The sequence below is a fragment of the Eurosta solidaginis genome, chromosome 2 (genome assembly GCF_040869045.1).
Source record: "Eurosta solidaginis isolate ZX-2024a chromosome 2, ASM4086904v1, whole genome shotgun sequence".
Taxonomy (NCBI): domain Eukaryota; kingdom Metazoa; phylum Arthropoda; class Insecta; order Diptera; family Tephritidae; genus Eurosta; species Eurosta solidaginis.
Window position 1 is genome coordinate 244,210,508 of NC_090320.1, and position 22,437 is coordinate 244,232,944.

The 22,437-nt window shown below is 39.5% G+C and overlaps 1 protein-coding gene across 2 annotated transcripts in view; it reads left to right on the plus strand.

Moving 5' to 3' along the window:
- Positions 1-11,741, plus strand: part of LOC137240766 (facilitated trehalose transporter Tret1) — a 34,203-nt gene extending 22,462 nt beyond the window's left edge. For both annotated transcript variants that reach the window (XM_067767452.1, XM_067767453.1), the window contains exons 4-6: positions 35-223; positions 10,856-10,921; positions 10,989-11,741. In XM_067767452.1, the coding sequence (XP_067623553.1) occupies positions 35-223; positions 10,856-10,921; positions 10,989-11,207 (474 nt within the window). In that variant the 3' untranslated portion in view covers positions 11,208-11,741. The remainder of the gene's footprint in view (positions 1-34; positions 224-10,855; positions 10,922-10,988) is intronic.
- The last annotated feature ends 10,696 nt before the right edge of the window (positions 11,742-22,437 follow it).

Below are 22,437 nucleotides of genomic sequence, written 5' to 3' on the forward strand. Positions count from 1 at the left end.
GTACATTTGTGTACTTACTCGAATATGATTTCAGTTATTATTATTCTCAGCTGCGTTAATCTGTGCTGGTGCGTCATTAGGTTTGGCTTTATGTATTTGTATCGAGGTGAGAGAAGAACTGAAATGGGCCTCTTCTGGCTTATTATTGGTACACATCTTTTTTGCCAACATGGGTTTGTACCCATTGATTTCGCTGATTCCTACTGAAATGGTACATACGCAGGTAAGTAGGTGTAATTGTGTGAATAAGCGTGTAATTTTTGGTTGGTCGCTGTGCTGATCGGGTGAAAAACTATGGTTCAAGTAGCGTGTTCGGCGTTACTTAGCTGCCATTTGTCCTAGAGCCTTTATAAGAACATAAATGCCTAGTTTATTTGAACTGTGACATACACTCCGTGTCATCATGATTGAGAATGACTTTCGGTTCAGATTGTGGACTACTGTACCACTGTATTTCTGTTAATCTTTTTTCCACTGCCTGCTACTCTGGTAATGTATGCTTCAATGGTTGATAAATGACGAATTTCCATGACCTGCCTAAGTAGTTTTCAGGTCTGAGAAAATTATCGCAGAGAAGAGTGGTTGCATCTTGGGATTGAACAAAATGGAGCGAAAGTTAAGTACGACTTCTATCTTTACCAAATAAGCTGTGAATTCTTCAAATGTGGGGTCGATGGGTTTCTTTAGTTATTTTGTTTTGTTGATTTTCCGTCAGGGTGGATAAATGATGTATATTGGTTTCGGCGTTGTGCCATCATCAGTGTCTTTAGTTTTTTGTAATACAAAATTTTCACTGCAGCCTCCCAACAGCCACCCATATGGTAAGTACCGGGAGACGTAAACTGCATTTCTGAATTACATCTTACGATGCAATGACAAATTCCTTTTCGGTGGCTCTAGTAGCTCCTATAAACGTTTTACCACTGTTTGTCATCATTTTGCAAATGGAGCAAATGCTGGGAGAAAAGCGCTGGTTTGTGCATCTCAGCACAGCGTAAGGTGAAACCGTCCACGTAGAAGGGTGTGTGAACTTGTCATAGAAGCTTTTATTTAAAAGGCCCCCCGAAGTCAATGCCTGTAATATTTACAGGCGGAGAGGAAGTGCATACTTTCGAGCGTATGCCTTTTATTCGATCCTTCAGACAGTGAAGAAATTCCCAGATTATGGCACATATTAATATAATAATTAGTCCAAAAAATCATGTTAGTTTTCGTTCGGGTGTAATTTTTCGCACAACGTAGTGTGGAGAGATTTTTCCAGCCGTGCTAAATGTATTCCCCAACCAGACCTGATGGTAAGTTTTCTAATGCAGAATTTGGGATGCGGTTGGACAGCAAAGGAGAAGAGCTGCGCATCATTCTAGCCTTGACAGGTGCGAAGTCGGCAACTTTGCCTTTGAAATTCAATATCCGGGAAGAGGTAATTGTTGGCGCAACAGATGAGTCCATGCTTTTCGACCTGCTGATTAGAGAGGTAGTTGACCCATGGGACCACTTTAATAATGAAGTTTTTTGATGTACACGTTTAATCTATTTCATAAGAAGGAGGGGTTTCAAATGTACATCACAGTCAGTTCCTTCTATGCAAAGATCATTATCGGCGTGAGTCAGTAGAGAGTAAACTTGCTTTAGCAATGACAAAAGTTGGAATTATCCCGGGGCGAAGAAAATGAATCTTATACAAAATGTATTGTTTTGGGTTTCGATATCGATATTTTCTACTGCCATAGTTCCATTGAGTTATATGTACTTAGAGGTCGAGAATATGAACTCAAGTATAGTTAGTATCGAGTTGGGTGAGAAAAGTATTATATTACTCGAAGACTCTAAGGAAAAATTATCCTGAAAATTTCAGGTCCTGTCCGTGAAAGTAATTAAGTAAGTAAGGAATTAATATTGAATAACGAGCTGTATGAGCGTTACGCAGATGTGAACACAGTGCAACGAATAAAACCCCAAAGGCTTCGATGGCTGAGTTGTGTTAAGAAAAATGACGCTTCGAAAATATTGGCATTCTAAGGGAGACCTCCACTAAGATTAAAAGGACAGGAAAAGCTCTCAGTGAAAACTCATCTGCCTTGGAGTCGGCATAAAACAAGTAGGTCCCGTCGCACCAACTTTAGGTAAAATAAAAAAAGGGAGCACAACGCAAATTGGAAGAAAGCTCGGCCCAAAATCTCTTCGGAGATTATCGCGCCTTACATTTATTTTATTTTTTTCCTGCAAAGTAGAAATCCATTCGGGTTTTTCCAGAGTACAGCGAACAGCGTCTTCCAGTTGGGATATGATCGTCTTCCAGTTATATATGGGACTATTAAAATCAAATAAAATAGGACACCAACCGTAGAAGAAATCCCAACTTAAATTACCCTACTCCTCTATAGATGAGAAATAGTTTGCTATTGAAGTAACAGCAATTTAGGTTAGGTTAGGTTGAACTGGTCGGTCCATGAGGACCTCACATAGATTGAATGAGTTCGTAGTGTTACCAGAAGTTTGCTTTGACGACCAAACTGAAAACCCTATCAAAAACCAGGACCTATGTTATAAAATAACTCCGTCCTCTTGGCAAATACTAGAAGCTTCCTAGGACCTATGCCACTTGCTGCTTCTAGATCTGACAGCTGCATCACTCCTAATAGCTGGAGTCTTAGCCTGGCAAGCGCAGGGCACGAGCATAGAACGTGCTCGATCGTTTCCTCCTCCAACCCGCACTTCCTACATCTACTATCACTGACCAAGCCTTATTTAAAGGCATGTGACGCCAGAAGGCAGTGTCCAGTCAGAATACCCGTCATGAGTCTACATTCCTATATTTTTAATGATAGAAGCAACTTTGTTATTCTAAGGCTGTAAGACCTACACATAATCTTCGACACTTTACAGCCCCGCGTTTGGACCCACGCCTTTCCCGCTTGGTCGATCATGTGCACCTCTCGCCTTCGCTTAATCTCGCCCAGTCTGATTGGACGTCTACGGAGCAAGCTTCAAGGGATGTGCCTTTTTAACTAGTTCATCCGCTTTTTCATTCCCATCTATTCTCATATGCCCTGGGACCCAATATAAATGTATGCTTCTCCCTGTCCCGATTCTCTCCAGAGACAGCTTACACTCCAACACGCTATGCGAGCAGCACTTTACTGTGAGATCAAAACTCTGTTAAGTCAATGACTTACAGCGAGGTTAAACAGCTGTTTCGTTGATGTCATATGATTTTACTTCAAGTGGCCTCGCGGTGCTCCACATGCGGCATGTACACTGGCTATGAGCCTTAATGGGTAAAAGTTTAATCGCTTATAATATGCAGATAGAAGTTAAACCAGATTAACAAGAGTCACCCTGGTACATTAAGCTCCCCCACTGGAATAGAATTTAACGACTCATTCATTTTAGAACCTCACAATGGCATTCGCAAAACAGTCTGGTCATCCGAGACTTCGTTGTTGTGATCATCTTTGGAAGTAGTTTTTATGCGGCTGGTTTCAAATCCTGTACCCACACCGGGCCAATACGCAAGCATGGCCACCGATGACAACGACCTTAAAAAATTTCATCTAGGTGCTGTTACTAAAGACTTATTTGCAAAGTTGCCACGTATTTTGATTTTTTTAAATATAAAAAGATATGCCCGTATGGGTATCAATAGAAATATATTTAACGTCGTTACTCGCTGTGCCGCCCGGATACCAAAGATTCGAGCACAAGTAGCGCATGTGGCGCCATTTTGATGCACATTTCACCTGGAGTTGATGGTATTTTAGTGTGCCTAGTCGATACCATTCGAACCTTTTACAGAGCACTTAGCTACTTCTTTAAGTTCCGGCAGTAAATAACTACCTGTACTTAGCGCTGAAAGCGCTGTTAAAAGGGATTCGCATTGTGGCACCATGCAGGCCAAGCGGCCAGTGTGCCGTAATTGTGGCAGCGATCCTAAAAATTTCTTTCTTTGACCTATTTAGTTGGTCCTCTGTTCTCCTACTATCGTGTTGAGCCCGTTTGCATGGTTATCTGGCAGGTGTCCGAGGAGTACCAATTGAATACTGCTAACTTGTTGAATCTGAATTGTATGTTTCTTTTGATTAATGTAAATACATGATGCATCTCAACCGGCTCCGGGGCCTTCAGCAGTGCCACAGGCCGTGGAAGTTTGCCTGCATTCTCGTTGCCCTCGATTTTTCTGTGACCAGGTACCCGTATAAGAGCTATATTTGCGAAGTTAGATGCGGCTTGAAGCGACCTCTTGCAGCTGCTAACGGCTGTATTTTAGTAGACACGTTTAGGGGTTCCACCAAGAATAGCCACCTAACCTCAACGCATTTGAGTAAAATTCTGTATATGAATAACTAGCTTTATACTACATGCTTATCTACTTTAATGCAAGCAGCATAGCTTTACAAGGTTGCCACCTATTTGAAGTCAGGAGAAGAATTTCGTATGAAATAATATACTATGATAATATATTGTGGCGAATGTTGATATCACTAGGCTGTTAGTAAATAATCACGCAACAACAAAAACATGAAGCAACCACTCTTATATACATGTCCACGTTAAAGCTAGCAACACTTATGTAGAAGGCGACGAAGAGATATCTCTCACACACACGCATGTAGTTATCAGCCGAAGTAGTTACTCACACATACATACAGATATAGCTATAAACGACAAATATACACGTATATAGGTGGTAACCAAGCATGAGCTATAAGAGTTCTAGGGAAACGTCTAGACCTTTGGATAAATATGCGGACGAAGCAACGGAGAGCATAAAAGCAGCGCAAGCTGAGTAATAAGTTTGATTTCAACACGCAATTAGTTGTGAAGTATAAGTATTATTTTGAAATACTCTCAAAGTGGTCTAATAAAGACCATTTTGCAATACAAAATATTGGAGTGATTTATTCAACAATTTAGCAATTCGAACGTTAGTAGAAGGTTTCGCCAAATGGGATGAGAAGCTCGGCGAAACCCTTCTTGGAGATATAGGCCAAAATTAAGGGAAGTTGTGGAGTTTCTAAAGCAAAGTTAAAGCCGTTTTCCCTATCCGGTAAACGCTATCTCGCAACTTATTTGACAGATAACCGAATGATTTCTGTCAAATAAAGTGCCAGCTAAGCTCGGTGACGCAGGTACTTATAATAAATCGGGGGAGATATTTTATTACTTATATTTCAAGAAACAATTTCTTATCAAGCTAAAGGGGGGAATTTCGAAGAATTGCATTACATATTTATAATTTATTTAATGAAAAGCTTAGTTCACCAAATATCTAAATCTTTCAAGCTATAATTCTAGCTGAGACTATTTAGGTCTGAATATTTTACTGGCAATGATAATGGCAATTTTTTAATATCTGGTTACTATTCCTTCTAAAATAAAAAAAAAATCATAAGTAGCGCTTACTTTAAAACCTGGGATAACTATAGCGTATCGTTCAGATCCTGTAATAAGGACCGTCAATCGATTTAGATAGGATGTAGAAGCCGGAAGGTGGATGTAAAGACGACCTCGATAAGCCCTAAGTTTAGACTGGCTAACATATCATTGAAAATGTATCACCCTTGTAGAGAGCCCCAAGAATAATCTCAAAGCGCCCAACCCACATGGATAGCTCCTCGATATGGTAAACAGAATCAGCTCCTTTTTTTTACTATGGTTGACAGATATGCCAAATAGCCCTCAAACATTCCCTAAGTTTATGCAGAAATGTTCCTCTGGGAATAATTGTAAGACTATCAGCATAGGCCAATTACAGACTCTTTCCCCAAAATAAAGGAGGAGGTCATTCACAACCGTAGCAGGGGTGAAAGAACAACTTCCTGACGCGTCCCCCTTTTCAACTTTTTCTGATCCGTAGATCCTCTTCGCTGTGACTGTTCTTCCATTTAGAAGTTTGCCAATAAATTCTTTAAGAGTCGATTAGACTACCATGGCCGCTGGCAGGACATTGTTGTTTAATATAAAGAAATGCGCCCACCACTCTCCAAGAACACTAAATACGTAAAAACCGGCGTCGTGAAATAATGTCAATGGCTTTAACATAAATTGACATAAATTTTCTCTTGAAAGTGAAGAAAAGTTAGTGACACGAAATATATTTAATATAATAATTCTAATATAATAATAGCATAAACATCAAGTCTCCTTGAAAAAGCGAATTAATGTCAGATTGGAATTAGAGACCATGGTTTTAAAGGTGCATATAACTCAATTGATGTTATTGCACGACACCGTAGAGATCAATCAAGCTTACGAGCGTTTATAAAAGCAACGAGTAGAGACTGATTGATCTAAAGCATTTGTAAGAGACGTAAGGGCTTTTCTTTGCCGTTGGAATGAAGGAGACTTTGATCATATTCAAGAGCTCAACCTCAGACACATGGAGTAAATGGGAGCCAGTCAGTTGTAAGGAATCCCAAAAGATCGTTGAAGTTGCGCAGTATTTATTTCATCTGTCTTCGGGGACATGAAGCGCTCGAAAGAGTTTATGGTTCATGCAATTTGGGATTCACTAAAAGGGATGGATGTCACCAATGGTCAATGCAAGTTTGCTTTCACTAAGGGGGATGATGTCGTTCCTTGTAGAATGGCAATTTCCAGCAGTAAAGGAGATTCCTAACATACGGCAAATGAGTATCCAGCTTCCATTCACATCTCTTAGGAACTATAATAAAGTAGGATTCATTGAAAGGATTCTTTTGGGTCTCGCTGAATGACAGCTGATTTTCTATTATTGATTACCACATTGATTTCAGATTTTAATGATTATTTTGCAATAAATTAAAAAAAATAATCAAAAAAATATTGTATACAAAAAAGATTTGCTTGAAAAAAATCGAAAACACTATTATAAAAAAATCAAGACACCTTTCTCGATAAAATCAAAAATAATCAAAAACAAAATCATTCGATTCGAACCTTGAATGATTTATCAATAGGCCGATAAAAACAAAAACAAAAACAATAAAAAAAAAAAACAAAACAGCAGTCATAAAAAAGTTTTCTGATTGCTCTTGATTTTTTGATTGTTTTCATCAATTGTAAAAAATAATGATTTTGTTTTCTAATCGTAATCAATCAATATTTTTTCCCCAAAAATTACAGAAAATTTTTTACCAATTATAATAATTCGAATTGAAAATTATCAAAAAAAAAAAAATGTTTGCATAAACCTTTAAATCTGTTAAACCTGTTAAAAATAGATAATGATTGATTATTACCATTTGAATTGATAATTCTCTGCAGAATCCATGTAAAGGTTGATTAACATTTGGATTTCAGTTTTTAATGATAATTTTCCAATGAATTAAAAAAGTAATCAAAAAATCTTTTATTTTCACTATTGTTAAAATAACAAAAAAAAACTTTGCTTAAAAAAAATCGAAAACAATTAAAAAAAGCTAATAAATAAAGGAATAAAAGAAAATAAGGAATAATCTTAAAAAATGTTTGTTGCATATTCTCAATTCTTTTGGATGTTCTTCAATAATCGTATTAATCAAGATTTTTTTAATCGTTATTAACCAATAATTTCTTTTCTAAAAAATTTCAAAAAAAAAAAAATTATTACCAACGAAGAGTATATAATTCAAATGCAAAAAAAAAATTGTATAATCTGTTAAGCGTTTTAATTTTGACTATTAATCGTAATGACTATAATTTTAAGTGATTATTTTCTAGAGAATCCATGTACTGAATAATTACCACGTTGAATTGCATTCAGATTTTAGTGATTATTTTCCAATGAATTTAAATTCCAAAAGATCTTGTGCTTTCACAATTATTCAAAAAAATCGAGAAAATATTGCTTCATTAAATCAAAAATAATCAAAAGAAAATACAGTAATCTAAACAAGTTTTTTGATTATAGTTTAGATTTTTAGATATTTTTTTGAATATTTTCAATAATAATTCAAATAAATAATTGTTTTTCAATTGTAATCAATCCATAACTTATTTTTTTTTTCCAATTAAAAATTGATAATTCAAATTTAAAAGAATGTAAAACAAGTAAGGAAGGTTAAGTTCGGGTGTAACCGAACATTACATACTCAGTTGAGAGCTATGGTGACAACATAAGGGAAAATAACCATGTAGGAAAATGAACCGAGGGAAACCCTGGAATGTGTTTGTATGACATGCGTATCAAATGAAAGGCATTAAAGAGTATTTTATGAGGGAGTGGGCCATAGTTCTATAGGTGGACGCCATTTAGGGATATAGCCATAAAGGTGGATCAGGCTTGACTCTAGAATGCGTTTGTACGATATGGGTATCAAATGAAAGGTATTAATGAGTATTTTAAAAGGGCGTGGACCTAAGTTCTATAGATGGACGCCTTTTCGAGATATCGCCGTAAAGATGGACCAGGGGTGACTCTAGAATGCGTTTGTACGATATGGGTATCAAATGAAAGGTTTTAATGAGCATTTTAAAAGGGAGTAATCCTTAGTTCCATAGGTGGACGCCGTTTCGAGATATCGTCATAAAGGTGGACCAGGGGTGACCCTAGAATTTGTTTGCACAATATGGGCATCAAACGAAAGGTGTTAATGAGTATTTTAAAAGGGAGTGGGCCTTAGTTCTATAGGTGGACGCCGTTTCGAGATATCGCCATAAAGGTGGGCCAGGGTGACTCTAAAATTCGTTTGTGCAATATGGGTATCAAACGAAAGGAGTTAATGAGTATTTTAAGAAGGAGTGGGCCTTAGTTCTATAGGTGGACGCATTTTCGAGGTATCGCAATAAAGGTGGACCAGGGGTGACTCTAGACTTTGTTTGTACGATATGGGTATCAAATGAAAGGTGTTAATGAGTATTTTTAAAAGGGAGTGGGCCTTCGTTGAATAGGTGTTCGCCTTTTCGAAATATCGCCATAAAGGTGGACCAGGGGTGACTGTAGAATGAGTTTGTACGATATGGGTATCAAATTAAAGGTATTAATGAGAGTTTTAAAAGGGAGTGGTGGTAGTTGTATATGTGAAGGCGTTTTCCAGATATCGACCAAAATGTGGACCAGGGTGACCCAGAACATCATCTGTTGGACACCGCTAATTTATTTATATATGTAATACCTGCCAAGATTTTAAGGGTTTTTTATTTCGCCCTGCACAACTTTTTCATTTTCTTCTACTTAATATGGTAGGTGTCACAACTATTTTATAAAGTTTTTTCTAAAGTTATATTTCGCGTCAATAAAACAATCCAATTACCTTACGATATTTCATCCCTTTTTTCGTATTTGGTATAGAATTATGGCATTTTTTTCATTTTTCGTAATTTTCGATATGGAAAAAGTGGGCGTGGTCATAGTCGGATTTCGTTCATTTTTCATACCAAGATAAAGTGAGTTCAGATAAGTACGTGAACTGAGTTTAGTAAAGATATATCGATTTTTGCTCAAGTTATCGTGTTAACGGCCATTCGGAAGGACAGACGGACGACTGTGTATAAAAACTGGGCGTGGCATCAACCGATATCGCCCATTTTCACAGAAAACAGTTAACACCATAAAATCTATGCCCCTACCAAATTTCAAAGGGATTGGTTAATTTTTGTTCGACTTATGGCATTAAAAGTGTCCTAGACAAATTAAATGAAAAAGGGCGGAGCCACGCCCATTTTTAAATTTTCTTTTATTTTTGTATTTTGTTGCACCATATCATTACTGGAGTTGAATCTTGACATAATTTACTTATATACTGTAAAGATATTAAATTTTTTGTTAAAATTTTACTTTTAAAAAAAAATTTTTTTAAAAGTGGGCGTGGTCCTTCTCCGATTTTGCTAATTTTTATTAAGCGTACATATAGTAATAAGAGTAACGTTCCTGCCAAATTTCATCATGATATCTTCAACGACTGCCAAATTACAGCTTGCAAAACTTTTAAATTACCTTCTTTTAAAAGTGGGCGGTGCCACGCCCATTGTCCAAAATTTTACTAATTTTCTATTTTGTGTCATAAGTTCAACTCATCTACCAAGTTTCGTCGCTTTATCGGTCTTTTGTAATGAATTATCGCACTTTTTCGGTTTTTCGAAATTTTCGATATCGAAAAAGTGGGCGTGGTTATAGTCCGATATCGTTCATTTTAAATAGCGATCTGAGATGAGTGCTCAGGAACCTACATACCAAATTTCATCAAGATACCATAAAATTTACTCAAGTTATCGTGTTAACGGACGGACGGACGGACGGACGGACGGACGGACGGACGGACATGGCTCAATCAAATTTTTTTTCGATCCTGATTATTTTGATATATGGAAGTCTATATCTATCTCGATTCCTTTATATATGTACAACCAACCGTTATCCAATCAAACTTAATATACTCTGTGAGCTCTGCTCAACTGAGTATAAAAACCATAGAACAAATTAAAAAAGAATACAAACCAACTCAAAAATAATCTTTAAAAGATTTTTGATTATTTTCGATAGTTTATTGTTCCTCAATAATCGTAAAAAATCATAAATTTTTTTTTAATCGTAAATAATTAATTGTGCGGCCGCCGTGGTGTGATGCTAGCGGGCTCCGCCTACCACACCGACGATCCTGGGATCACGCCCCGGCCAAAGCAACGTAAGTAAATCCCGTCCCGCTAATTTGCTGGAAAAATTTAAAGGAGCACGACAGAAATTGGAAGATAAGCTCGGCCTAAAATCTGTTCGGTGTTTATTGCGCCTTACATATATGTATATATAATATATATATAATTTAAATATATATATATATATATATATATGTATATATAATAAATTAATTGTTTTTCCAAAAAACAAAAAAAAAAATAATAATAAATAAATTAAAAAGAAATCTAAACCTATAATTAATCAAATTAAATTATGTTACAGCTACGCTTCTGTTTAACAAGTCTTTCATGGGCTCTGTCGTGGCTTATGATATTTATCCTAGTTCAGGTATATATTAATCGATTTTTCTAAGCGCATTTCGCTTAAGATTTGTTCTATGTTTTCTATGTTTTAGTACTACGAATATTTCTTAACCTTAATTGGACTTCACGGCTATTTCATTATATTCGGTGTGAGTTGTACTTGTGTAGCCGCTTTCGCATTATTCCTATTACCGGAGACACGAGGAAAAACTTCAGAGGAATTACAACAAATTATGGGATATGAAAATTCTGCGAATGTATCACAGATCAATATTTCGCAAAGTGAGCATATTCGTCAGGAACAATTTTAAGAGAGCATAAAAAATTGTATTGTAAACTTTCCAGCGCCATTGAAAATTTATATATTTTGTAGTTTTATAAATAAATTTAAGTGTATTTTAATTTTTTATTATCTTCTCCTTTTCAAAATCGCACCCATTAAAGCATGAAAGTTGATATAATTCCCCGAATGGAGCCCTCGAACCTTTGGTTCTGTGGATTTAAGTCGTCTCCTTTGAATTTGAGTCGCTTACGGCGGAAACATTCTAAGCCCCTTAACACGCTGGATTTCTTCGCTGCAAACAGACTTTCGGGGGCCTGGTGAAGTAACTCCATATGTCATAATTGGTAGATATGTAAAAAGCTATGCAAACTGATGGAGATTATGTAAGATTCAGCGCACGTGCTTCGTAATTTCCTTCACTTCCAAAAACCGATATCTTTGTCCATTAGGAATGCTCTTGGCGAGGAAGAATGGAGCATACTTCCTATTTAACCTCCATTATACCATTTTTTTCATATGACCAAAGTAGGATCCACCTTCCTTAGCCCCGCCTGAATACAGAAAACTGAGGAGCCTAGGAAACTGAGGCGTCATGTCTACAGTCCTGAATATTAGCAGGGAAAGTGATGAATCGAATTCTTTGATCTTTCTTCTCTGCCTAAAAATGTCAAAAATCTAGTCGGTTTTGTTTGATGTTTCCCTGTGTGAAACGGTAAAATTAATTATTTCATTAAAACAAATTTTGATTCAAATGGAAAAGACAATTCTTCTGAGCGTGGATCTTGCTATCGACCATTGCAGGTGATTTCGAAGTCTGGAAAAACCTGGCCATATTAAAGGAAAATAACGAAATAAAGGAACTTAATTAAATTACGGCCCAGCCATTGACGAGCTTTTCTATAAAATTAACCAATATAGCGCTATTCCAGTTTTTTCACCTCACGAAATTAAGCACTGTTACCGATCGAATCCTCGTCGACCGTATTTACGATGTGGATGTCGCAAACGGCTACAATATTGGACATCCAAGTCAATGGCACTACGCTACCCACCGTCCAACACCCATTAATGCTAGGTGAGATGTATCGATCAGGATCTACATTTTGGCGAGCACGCAGCGCCAATCGTACCTAAAGCTCAGATCCTTAACAAAATCATCAAGTCCCTCGCTGGCAGATCTTGGGAAAAAGACAAAGAAATGCTCATTGTCACTTATAAGTCAATTGACCAGGTACTTGTATGCTACACGCCTCCGATGTGATCGCCAACCCTTACTGAAACACACTGGAGGCAACTGCAGGCCTGCAGGTTTTGTTGAGAACGAAGAAGCCTGGCCTCCTCAACAGACATCCGATTGGAGAAGCCCCGCTTTCCAGGAACATCGGGAGTCATCTCCGTAAGCTCTATGAAAAAATTCGGCACTCACGAATTCTTACCAACGAAGAAAAAGGCCAAATGCCCGGTGAGCCCCGTACTCAAAGATAAATTATATATATTATTTCTAATTGCTGTTTTTATGTACGGGTCCATTTTTGACCCTTATTTGGAATCCAAATCTATAAATAAAGTTTTGGTTGTAAAGATGGAGATACGGGCTATTAGAAAGCTTTGGGCAATTTTGATAGTAGTGCTTTTGCTTAGGTACATTTTATTAAAGTAGTTTGTTAAAAACAAACGATTGTGAGCACACAAAGAAATTTATTTGTGTTATGGCACTATTGTAAATATTTGCACTGAATTACCGGCAGTTGCTATTGTACGCCAGATATCAGCGCAAGCTGTAAGTTTTATTTGATTGATATAACAGCTGATTTCTGTTGACATTTGATAAGACACTTTTATATTGGTTGCGCAAGATGCACAAGGGTCCGGCTCGTATTATAAATTTGCAGTTGTGGAAAGCAACTTCCCTAGGAAGACGAGCGTCACTCTAGCTCAACTTCGATCTGGATACTGTAACAGGTTAAACTCTTACTTAACCAGGATCAACCCCGACATACACAATGTATGTATATCTCGCTTGTAACGTGTACCCACATGACACCAACCATCTTTTCAATTGCAATGTGAGACCAACCGCTCTAACACCCACTCCACTCTTTGGTCCCACCCTGCTGAAACTCCAAGTTTCCTCGGTCTCCCTTTGAGGATACTGACAACAATTTGTAAGTGATCGAGTCTTTTGCAAGGGGCGAGGCACTGATATAACAACGATAAGATGAGCTATGGATGTCCTCACTGGACACGACTCCGAAGGATAAAGCAGAAGAAAATGGGAATGACAAAGACAAGGAGGGATTCAAGGGGTTGTTTAGCGCAATATATAGCTTCTCCTCTCTCACCTTCGAGCGGCGAATCCCGTTTCACGAACAGACGAGGCTCTGGCGACCCCAAGCTCCTCATGAAACTGGGGTGGGGAGGGAGGGATGCCCTGAAGGTTTAATGTATCCATATAAATCGTTCCTGAGATGGTTGGGCTGGCACCTTAATGTTGCTGTGTTATCGGAGCGTACCGGATCTGTATTCGGCAAAGGACCATCATATCGATAACACTCCCCAAAGCCTTCGAGGAGTAACCTTATCGCTACAACAACAACAACAACAAAGGCAAGGAGGGCGGTGGAGCCACTTTAAAAGTGTAGACAAGCCATTATACGGATAGAAGGTTTTTAATAAAAAAAAATTATAATAATGTGACTCATTCCTTCATTATTGGAAGATCCCCTTGTATGCAATTTCTGGTTGTTTTATCATATTGCGTAATTTCTCCAATATATATTAAATGAAGCCGGTTCCAGTTTTTCTCCAACAATATCGCCGTTTGTTGTTGGTTTCATACAAATAATATGCACTGTTGGTGAAGAAAGCGTGTAGAAAGGTAAGTAAATTTGTTTATATCGAAAACAAAAACGTTAGCATTGTTTACCTTTTGCTTCATTAAATCAGTAAACAAGTCTGTTCATTACGGTTGATTGAAGTAATTAATCTCCCTAGACAACAGTTAGCGCCAATGACGCACGACTTAACTACTAAAGATTAGAGAATAGAGAGCTACATAGAATAGTACAGAAAATCAAGCTCCGCGCTGATAGCATACTTCTCCAATGCCTACCCACAAGATAGCTGGTGGGGGAGGCGGGGGGGGGGGGGGGGGTCCGCTCTCCTCCGACTAAGAACAATTCAGACATGTCAACTGGGAGGTAACGCAGCACCATAAATGCTACAATAACCCTCTTCAAGGCCAGTATTCGACTGAATTTTGTCCCGTAAATTGCCGACCCACAGACCCTGTTCTATATTAAGTAGTCCATAAGAAATGGTTTACTCTCGCTACATTTTTGGTCATAGAAGAAGTCTTTATTAATGTGCGGATGGAGGAAGTATTACTCTTAACACATTTGATGATTTCACTTAAAACGAACGAAGTCGCTCTCCTCCGACTAAGAACAATTCGGACATGTCAACTGGGAGGTAACGCAACACCATAAATGCTACGATAACCCTCTTCAAGGCCAGTATTCGACTGAATTATGTCCCGTAAATTGCCGACCCACAGACCCTGTGCTATATTAAGTTGGAGACATTGGTGCTTTATCGGTAACCATATCGGTAACATTGTAACAGCTGATTCGACCAACCTTATGGGAATCAATGCAATCGATTATTCAGGCATGCTTAACCAACGAACCGATATCATTTCGTTACGATAATCAACATTAATAAACGAAACAAAGTCATTTCGTTTCGTTTATTAACGTTAAGAACGTCAAATTAACGTTAATTAACGTTGATTATCGTAACGAAATGATATCGGTTCGTTGGTTAAGCATGCCTGCGATTATTGGTGCCGCTTAGATCGTAACCGTATCGTAGCCAACCAATTGGTTTTTGGTTTACCGTCGTAACGATAAACAGCTGATTACGTTAGGGATACGACTACAGCGATACGACATACGGCACCAATGACTCCCGCTTTAAGTAGTCCATAAGATATGGTCGTCCCTTGAGAACAAATAGTTTACTGCCCTTTATTTATGTGAATGGGCAAGCCGAAATAAATTTCAACTGCCAATTCTGAAGTTCTTTTATATTTACAAACGCAAAACCTTGCGCGATTATGACAATATTCGTTTTTGCATCAAAACTCATGAATATGGCGCAGCCATAAAACTGATTGACTGTTTGCTTAGCTGAATCTCTTTCGCTGCGCTCACACGACATGTAGGTAAACGCTGAATAGTTTTCCGAAGCTCACGAGTGCAACAATGCTTTAGAACGTAATAAGAATAATTTCCCATATAATTTTGCTAATGAATCAAAATAGAGATTTGATAATTTTAGGAGATACAAAATAACGGAGAAGAAAGGAAATTTCATTCGATGATGCGAACTGGTTATATGAAATAATGGAGGCTTCAGAAAATATATTCTTACATCGAAGGAGAACTTATGTCTATTGCAAGAAGCAAAGGAGTTCAAATCTTCCTCCACCTATCCTTCTAAACTCAAGAGGGGACTTAACTTTTCAAGTACCCACTAAATTACTGGCTATTTGTCTTTATACTTAGGTTACGTTAGATTGAACTGATTGAACTAATCGGTCAATAAAGACCTCACATAGACTGAATGTGTCGATAGTGTTTGTTTGACGACCAAACGGAAGAACCCCAATCAGGTGCCAGGACATACGTTGTAGAATAACTCCGTCCTCTTGGCAAATACTGGCAGTTTTCTAGGATCCATCTTAATTGCTGCCTCGAGATCTGGCAACTCTGCCGCCCATAACAGTTGGAACCTTGACCTGGCGAGCGTTGGGCACGAACACAGAACGTGCTCAAGGTGCACTTGATGTCACTGACGAGGCCTAACTTATCAGCCTGTGACGTCAGAAGGCAGTGCCCAGTCAGTATGCCCATCGTGAGCCTTAAGTAAGAATAATTTCCCATATAATTTTGCTAATGAATCAAAATAGAGATTTGATAATTTTAGGAGATACAAAATAACGGAGAAGAAAGGAAATTTCATTCGATGATGCGAACTGGTTATATGAAATAATGGAGGCTTCAGAAAATATATTCTTACATCGAAGGAGAACTTATGTCTATTGCAAGAAGCAAAGGAGTTCAAATCTTCCTCCACCTATCCTTCTAAACTCAAGAGGGGACTTAACTTTTCAAGTACCCACTAAATTACTGGCTATTTGTCTTTATACTTAGGTTACGTTAGATTGAACTGATTGAACTAATCGGTCAATAAAGACCTCACATAGACTGAATGTGTCGATAGTGTTTGTTTGACGACCAAACGGAAGAACCCCAATCAGGTGCCAGGACATACGTTGTAGAATAACTCCGTCCTCTTGGCAAATACTGGCAGTTTTCTAGGATCCATCTTAATTGCTGCCTCGAGATCTGGCAAATCTGCCGCCCATAACAGTTGGAACCTTGACCTGGCGAGCGTTGGGCACGAACACAGAACGTGCTCAAGGTGCACTTGATGTCACTGACGAGGCCTAACTTATCAGCCTGTGACGTCAGAAGGCAGTGCCCAGTCAGTATGCCCATCGTGAGCCTTAAGTAAGAATAATTTCCCATATAATTTTGCTAATGAATCAAAATAAAGATTTGATAATTTTAGGAGATACAAAATAACGGAGAAGAAAGGAAATTTCATTCGATGATGCGAACTGGTTATATGAAATAATGGAGGCTTCAGAAAATATATTCTTACATCGAAGGAGAACTTATGTCTATTGCAAGAAGCAAAGGAGTTCAAATCTTCCTCCACCTATCCTTCTAAACTCAAGAGGGGACTTAACTTTTCAAGTACCCACTAAATTACTGGCTATTTGTCTTTATACTTAGGTTACGTTAGATTGAACTGATTGAACTAATCGGTCAATAAAGACCTCACATAGACTGAATGTGTCGATAGTGTTTGTTTGACGACCAAACGGAAGAACCCCAATCAGGTGCCAGGACATACGTTGTAGAATAACTCCGTCCTCTTGGCAAATACTGGCAGTTTTCTAGGATCCATCTTAATTGCTGCCTCGAGATCTGGCAACTCTGCCGCCCATAACAGTTGGAACCTTGACCTGGCGAGCGTTGGGCACGAACACAGAACGTGCTCAAGGTGCACTTGATGTCACTGACGAGGCCTACCTTATCAGCCTGTGACGTCAGAAGGCAGTGCCCAGTCAGTATGCCCATCGTGAGCCTTAAGTCTTCTCTCTTCAGAGATATGAGCCACTTTGTGAGTCTAACATCGTAAGATTTGCACATGATCTTAGAAATTTTGCCCGCGATTTTGTTCACGCCTTTCCTGCTTGATGGATCATATGCAACTCGTGTCTCCATTTGATATGTCCCAAGCGGATTGGGACATCTATCGTCGACTCAGCGAGTGTTGCACCCTCCTTGGCCAACTCATCTGCCTTTTCGTTACCTTCTATCCTTTTATGACCGGGAACCCAGTAAGATGTATGGTCCGGTCTGAGCGAAGTTATTCCAATGCTTCTTTGCATTCCAGAACACTTCTTGATGAAGTACTGTGTGAGATTATTGCCTTAATCGCAGCCTGACTAACGCGATGTTTATGGCCGTTAGGTCTGCAGGCGGGATGTGTAGAATGGCATGCAAAGCTGCTGTCGGGGTAGTTTTCAAGGCTCCCGTCATTGATACTCTGCATACCCTCTCAAGTTTTTTGGTATACGTGTGTGGCTGTCCACCAAACAAGAACCCCATAGTAAAGTATGTGTTTGACAATTGTCGTAAATCCCCAATGAAAGAGTTTAGGTGATAGGCCCCAAGTGCATCCTAGCATCCTCTTGCATGCATACAGTGCCGTGGAGGCTTTCTTCGCTCTCTCTTCCACATGAAGTTTCCACGACAATTTACTATCTTTGTGCTATATTTTTCTTGCAGGGTTACCTCTCCAAGCTTAGGCTTAGTCAAATTAGGAACCTTGTATTTCCTAGTAAATAATATTATATCGGTTTTTTCCGCATGGGCGGTTTACCTGACTCCAGATGCCAAGGCGTGTACATCCCGAAGTGCCTGATCCATCAGAGAGCTGATTGTTGTTAGGCATCTGCCGCTTATGATGAGAGAAACGTCGTCTGCATATGCCGTAAGTTTGACTGGTCCTCCGTCGGACCGGCTAAGCAATTGGTTTATAACTAGCGTCCACAGCAATGGTGATAAAAACCCCATCCTGCGGCGTTCCTGTTCCTCGGTGCCTCGCACAGACCCCATTGCGACGTGATAATTCTGCAGCTTAACATGGAGCCGATCCAATTTGCTAAAGTTGGATGAACTTCAATCGAGTTGAGGCTGTCCATGATTGCTCTTTTCGAAATATTGTTGAAAGCTCCGGCAATGTCCAGAAAAACACCTAGGGCATATTCCTGGTGTTCCATGGCCTTCTCTATATTCATAACCAATCTGTGCAATGCAGTGTCGACTGAATTGCCTTTGTTGTAAGCATGTTGTGCTGAAGAGAATAATTCCTCGTTCATTTTTGATTTTAAATGCACATCTATTAATCTCTATAGGGTTTTGAGTAGAAAAGATATCAAACTAATAGGCCTGTAGTCTTTCGGGTGCAGATTACTGGCTTCTCCTGCTTTCGGTATTAAGATTACTCGAGCCTTTCTCCAAGATTGCGGGACGTGGTTCAGTTTTATGCAACCCTCAAAGATTATTTTTAGCCATTCTATAATCGTTCCACCGGCCATCTGTAGGAAAGCAGGGAATACGCCGTCTGGTCCCGGCGATTTGAACATAGCGAACGTTTTTATTACCCATTCAATTTTGGTATTTGTCACCAATCCTGGTACTTCTCGCTCCGTATTAGGACTGTAGACGTGGTTACATAACTCTTCCGCATCATCCCCTGATGGGAAGTGTGTGTTAAGTAGTGCCTCAAGGGACTCTTCACTACTGTGTGGCCATTCCCCGTCGTCCTTTTTTATCAGTCTCTGGACTGCATCTTCTTTATATACGACTTTCCTCAGCCTCGCCGTTTCGCTGGAGCATTCTATGTCGGAACAAAAATTCTTCCATGAAACTCGCTTTTACCTGTTGATTTCACATTTATAGATCCTCAACAGATCTCTGTATTTGTCCCAGCACTTCTCGCTTTCCGCAACTTTTGCCAGCTTAAAAATCTTGTTTACCTGCCCTCTAAGAAGACTCAGCTCCTTATTCCACCATGGTGGCTTTGCTTTCCCTTTCATTACTCTCAGAGGACAAGCTCTGTTTTACGCAGTGCCAGCGCATTTGATAAACCTAAAGGTTTTCGCCTTCTCTGCCCTCTTTAGGGGATTCTGAAGCAGATATATGCATGGGTTGAGAATGATGGCCTGTCAAGGACTCTCCATTCATATCCCGATATATCCTGCTCAGAGCTCAATGTGATATCAAGCACATTGCTTGCCGTAGGACCAGCATATGTAGGCACGCTACCCCTGTTGACCGCCTGTAGACAAATAAATAATAGTTTAAAAAAACTAAAAAAACACGCTTTTATAGCTAACCGAACTAAAAAATAGAAAATAATTTGCAATTAAAAAGAGTTTATATAACAGTAGTAGAAGGTCAAACAATCATTTATAGTTAATCACCTCAAAATAAAATTATAATAAAATTTAAGTTATTAACAGAATAATTTAAATCAGATTGAAAAGCGTGGGGTGCATTTGACTACATTTCATATCTTTCCTCTCAGATAGTTGCCAATAGAATGATTGTAACATTCAATATCAAGCACCCCACGCTTTTTACTGTGAACTAAATTATTCTGTTAATAACTTAAATTTTATTATAATTTTATTTTGAGGTGATTAACTATAAATGATTGTTTGACCTTCTACTACTGTTATATAAACTCTTTTTAATTGCAAATTATTTTCTATTTTTTAGTTCGGTTAGCTATAAAAGAGTGTTTTTTAGTTTTTTTTAGTGATGAAACCTCGAAACGCCAGCGGTCCATGGATGAATCCAACCCCACGGCACTGAATAGGGCCAAGACTCAGGAAGGCTGGTCGCGGTCTTTCGCCGAAATTGCCAAGGGTCGGCAGATCATTGGCATTATAGACGAGAGCAGCGAAGATGGCAGGATCCCGAAACAACAGTGGACGTGGATCGAGGTCGCGCTTGCTACGGTGGCCGTTAAGGTTAAGAAAGACAACCCTGGTCCATCGCCATCTTACACCGATGCAGGGTGCTTCCAGGGTAATGTCAAGCTAATTGCCTGTGACGACGCCAGATCGGTAAACCTCTATAGGGCCGCCGTCACGCTGATAGGGGTGGTATAACCGGGCGCGCCTCAAGGTAGTGGGGGCGCGTGATAACCCCTCACGACCAAAGGCTAGAGCCTGGGTTCCAGTGACGCCAACGGACCCAGCTGACATCCTGGAACTGCTCCAGAATTACGTCCAAAAGCCGGATGGGCACTGGACGGACTCCAAGCTCAACATGCCTATACTAAGGGTAGGTCACCTGACACGGCCTTGCAGTCACTGGTATCCGTTATCGAAAGGTCACTTGACCTCAAGGTATACACACTGGTGGCATTTCTAGATATAGCGGGTGCCTTCAACAACGTTCTCCCTGAGGTCATCACCTCGACGCTGGCCGATCTGGGGGTTGACGCGTGCCTGGTGGAGTTTATATACAATCCGCTTACGCGTAGGCAGATTAAAACTGAGGTAGGTGGATACGTGATCCGCAGACCGGTCGGCAGAGGCACTCCGCAGGGCGGCGTTCTCTCTCTGCTACTTTGGGTGGTTACCGTCAACCACATAGATACGGATAAGGCACGGTTCTTTTTTCCCCTCTTTTACTACCGTTGCTAGGTCTTCGGTGCTGAAGTTAGATAGAATATACGAGTTTAGGTGTTTTCTAACCATGACTGCGGTTCTTATCCTGCTGTTCGTCTTTGTGTAATAAACGCTGAATCCGCAAGCGCTGAGTAAAGAAACCTTTCCTCCAGATGAGACCCATGGCTCCTGTATGAGCGCTGCATCAAACGGACCCTTCTCAAGTGTCAGGAGGAGCTTGCTTGGATATTTATCTGTAAGACTCGAAACGCCATTGATTTTTGTCTCTCTTCAAATTCTCCGCCACTGCACTCATACAATACATTTTTCTTCGCTCTTTCCGAGGTCTGTAGGTAAGTTTCTTCCTCCTCTGCTCGAAGCGTCTTTGCTAGACTCGCAGCATTATTGAGCTTTTTGCCCAATTCTAACACCTTTGCCTTTTGGTTGACACCAGCTCTTTGGGATTGAAATCTAGTAGTGCCACAGTAAAGGCCTGCTTCGCAACTTTGCTCATCTTCTTCTCGGCGAAAACCGGAGTCTCATCGTTAGCTCCCTCTAGTATCACCGAATAAGCTGGAGTCTGGTTATAACCTGCCTTTAGCTTAATAGCATTTACGTTTTTATTTCTTATTTCCTATACTACATCTTTTATGGCTTTCTAGAACTTCCCTATGCTCTCCGATTTGCAGAATTTGGGTCTGGGGCATTTGCCCTCCGCCTACTGCCTCTTAAAAGCAGGCTTGTCAGGTTCAGCCGATCGTGCCTCTCGGGGCACTTTCTCTCTGGCCCATGCCAAGCGATAGCTCTCGTCGTTCGTTGGATTAAGGTTAGTTCTTTGTCTGGGCTGGTAAACTGCTCCTCTACTGAGCGCACTGACTGCATACTATCATCGCAATCCACGTCCGAATCATTACTGATAGCGATTTCTTCTTCCCGTGCTAGCGACGCCATTGCTCTTTACTTCTCATCCTTACTTTAGAAGTTTTCGTGTTCATCTTGGTCGTATGACCACCTGCCCAACAAGGCGGGCTCAGCGGTCTAATGTTAAAAGTGGGGATAAAAACCGTCCGCTACAACGGTGCACCATGCTGTGGTAAGGTCTTCATTACTTCGAGAAGCGGTCCGGTATGGGGACGGCTCCGTTACGAAAATACCCCCTGTCTGCAATTCATTCAATAGGGACCGTGCCTAGCACCCTTGATTAGGAGGTTGGAGAGATGTCAGTTTTACCTTGTTTAATATTATAAAAAGCGATAGATATTTCATTGAGTTTTAAGAGAAGAGTATTCATTTTTTCTCAACTCATAATTGGTGAAATAGAAATAAATTAACGAATTTTTTTGTAGTCAAGAAAGACCATAACAACTTAGTTTATCATACTTTCAGCGAATATAACCAAAACTTTTTATTAAATCGCAATTTCAAGATAATACCA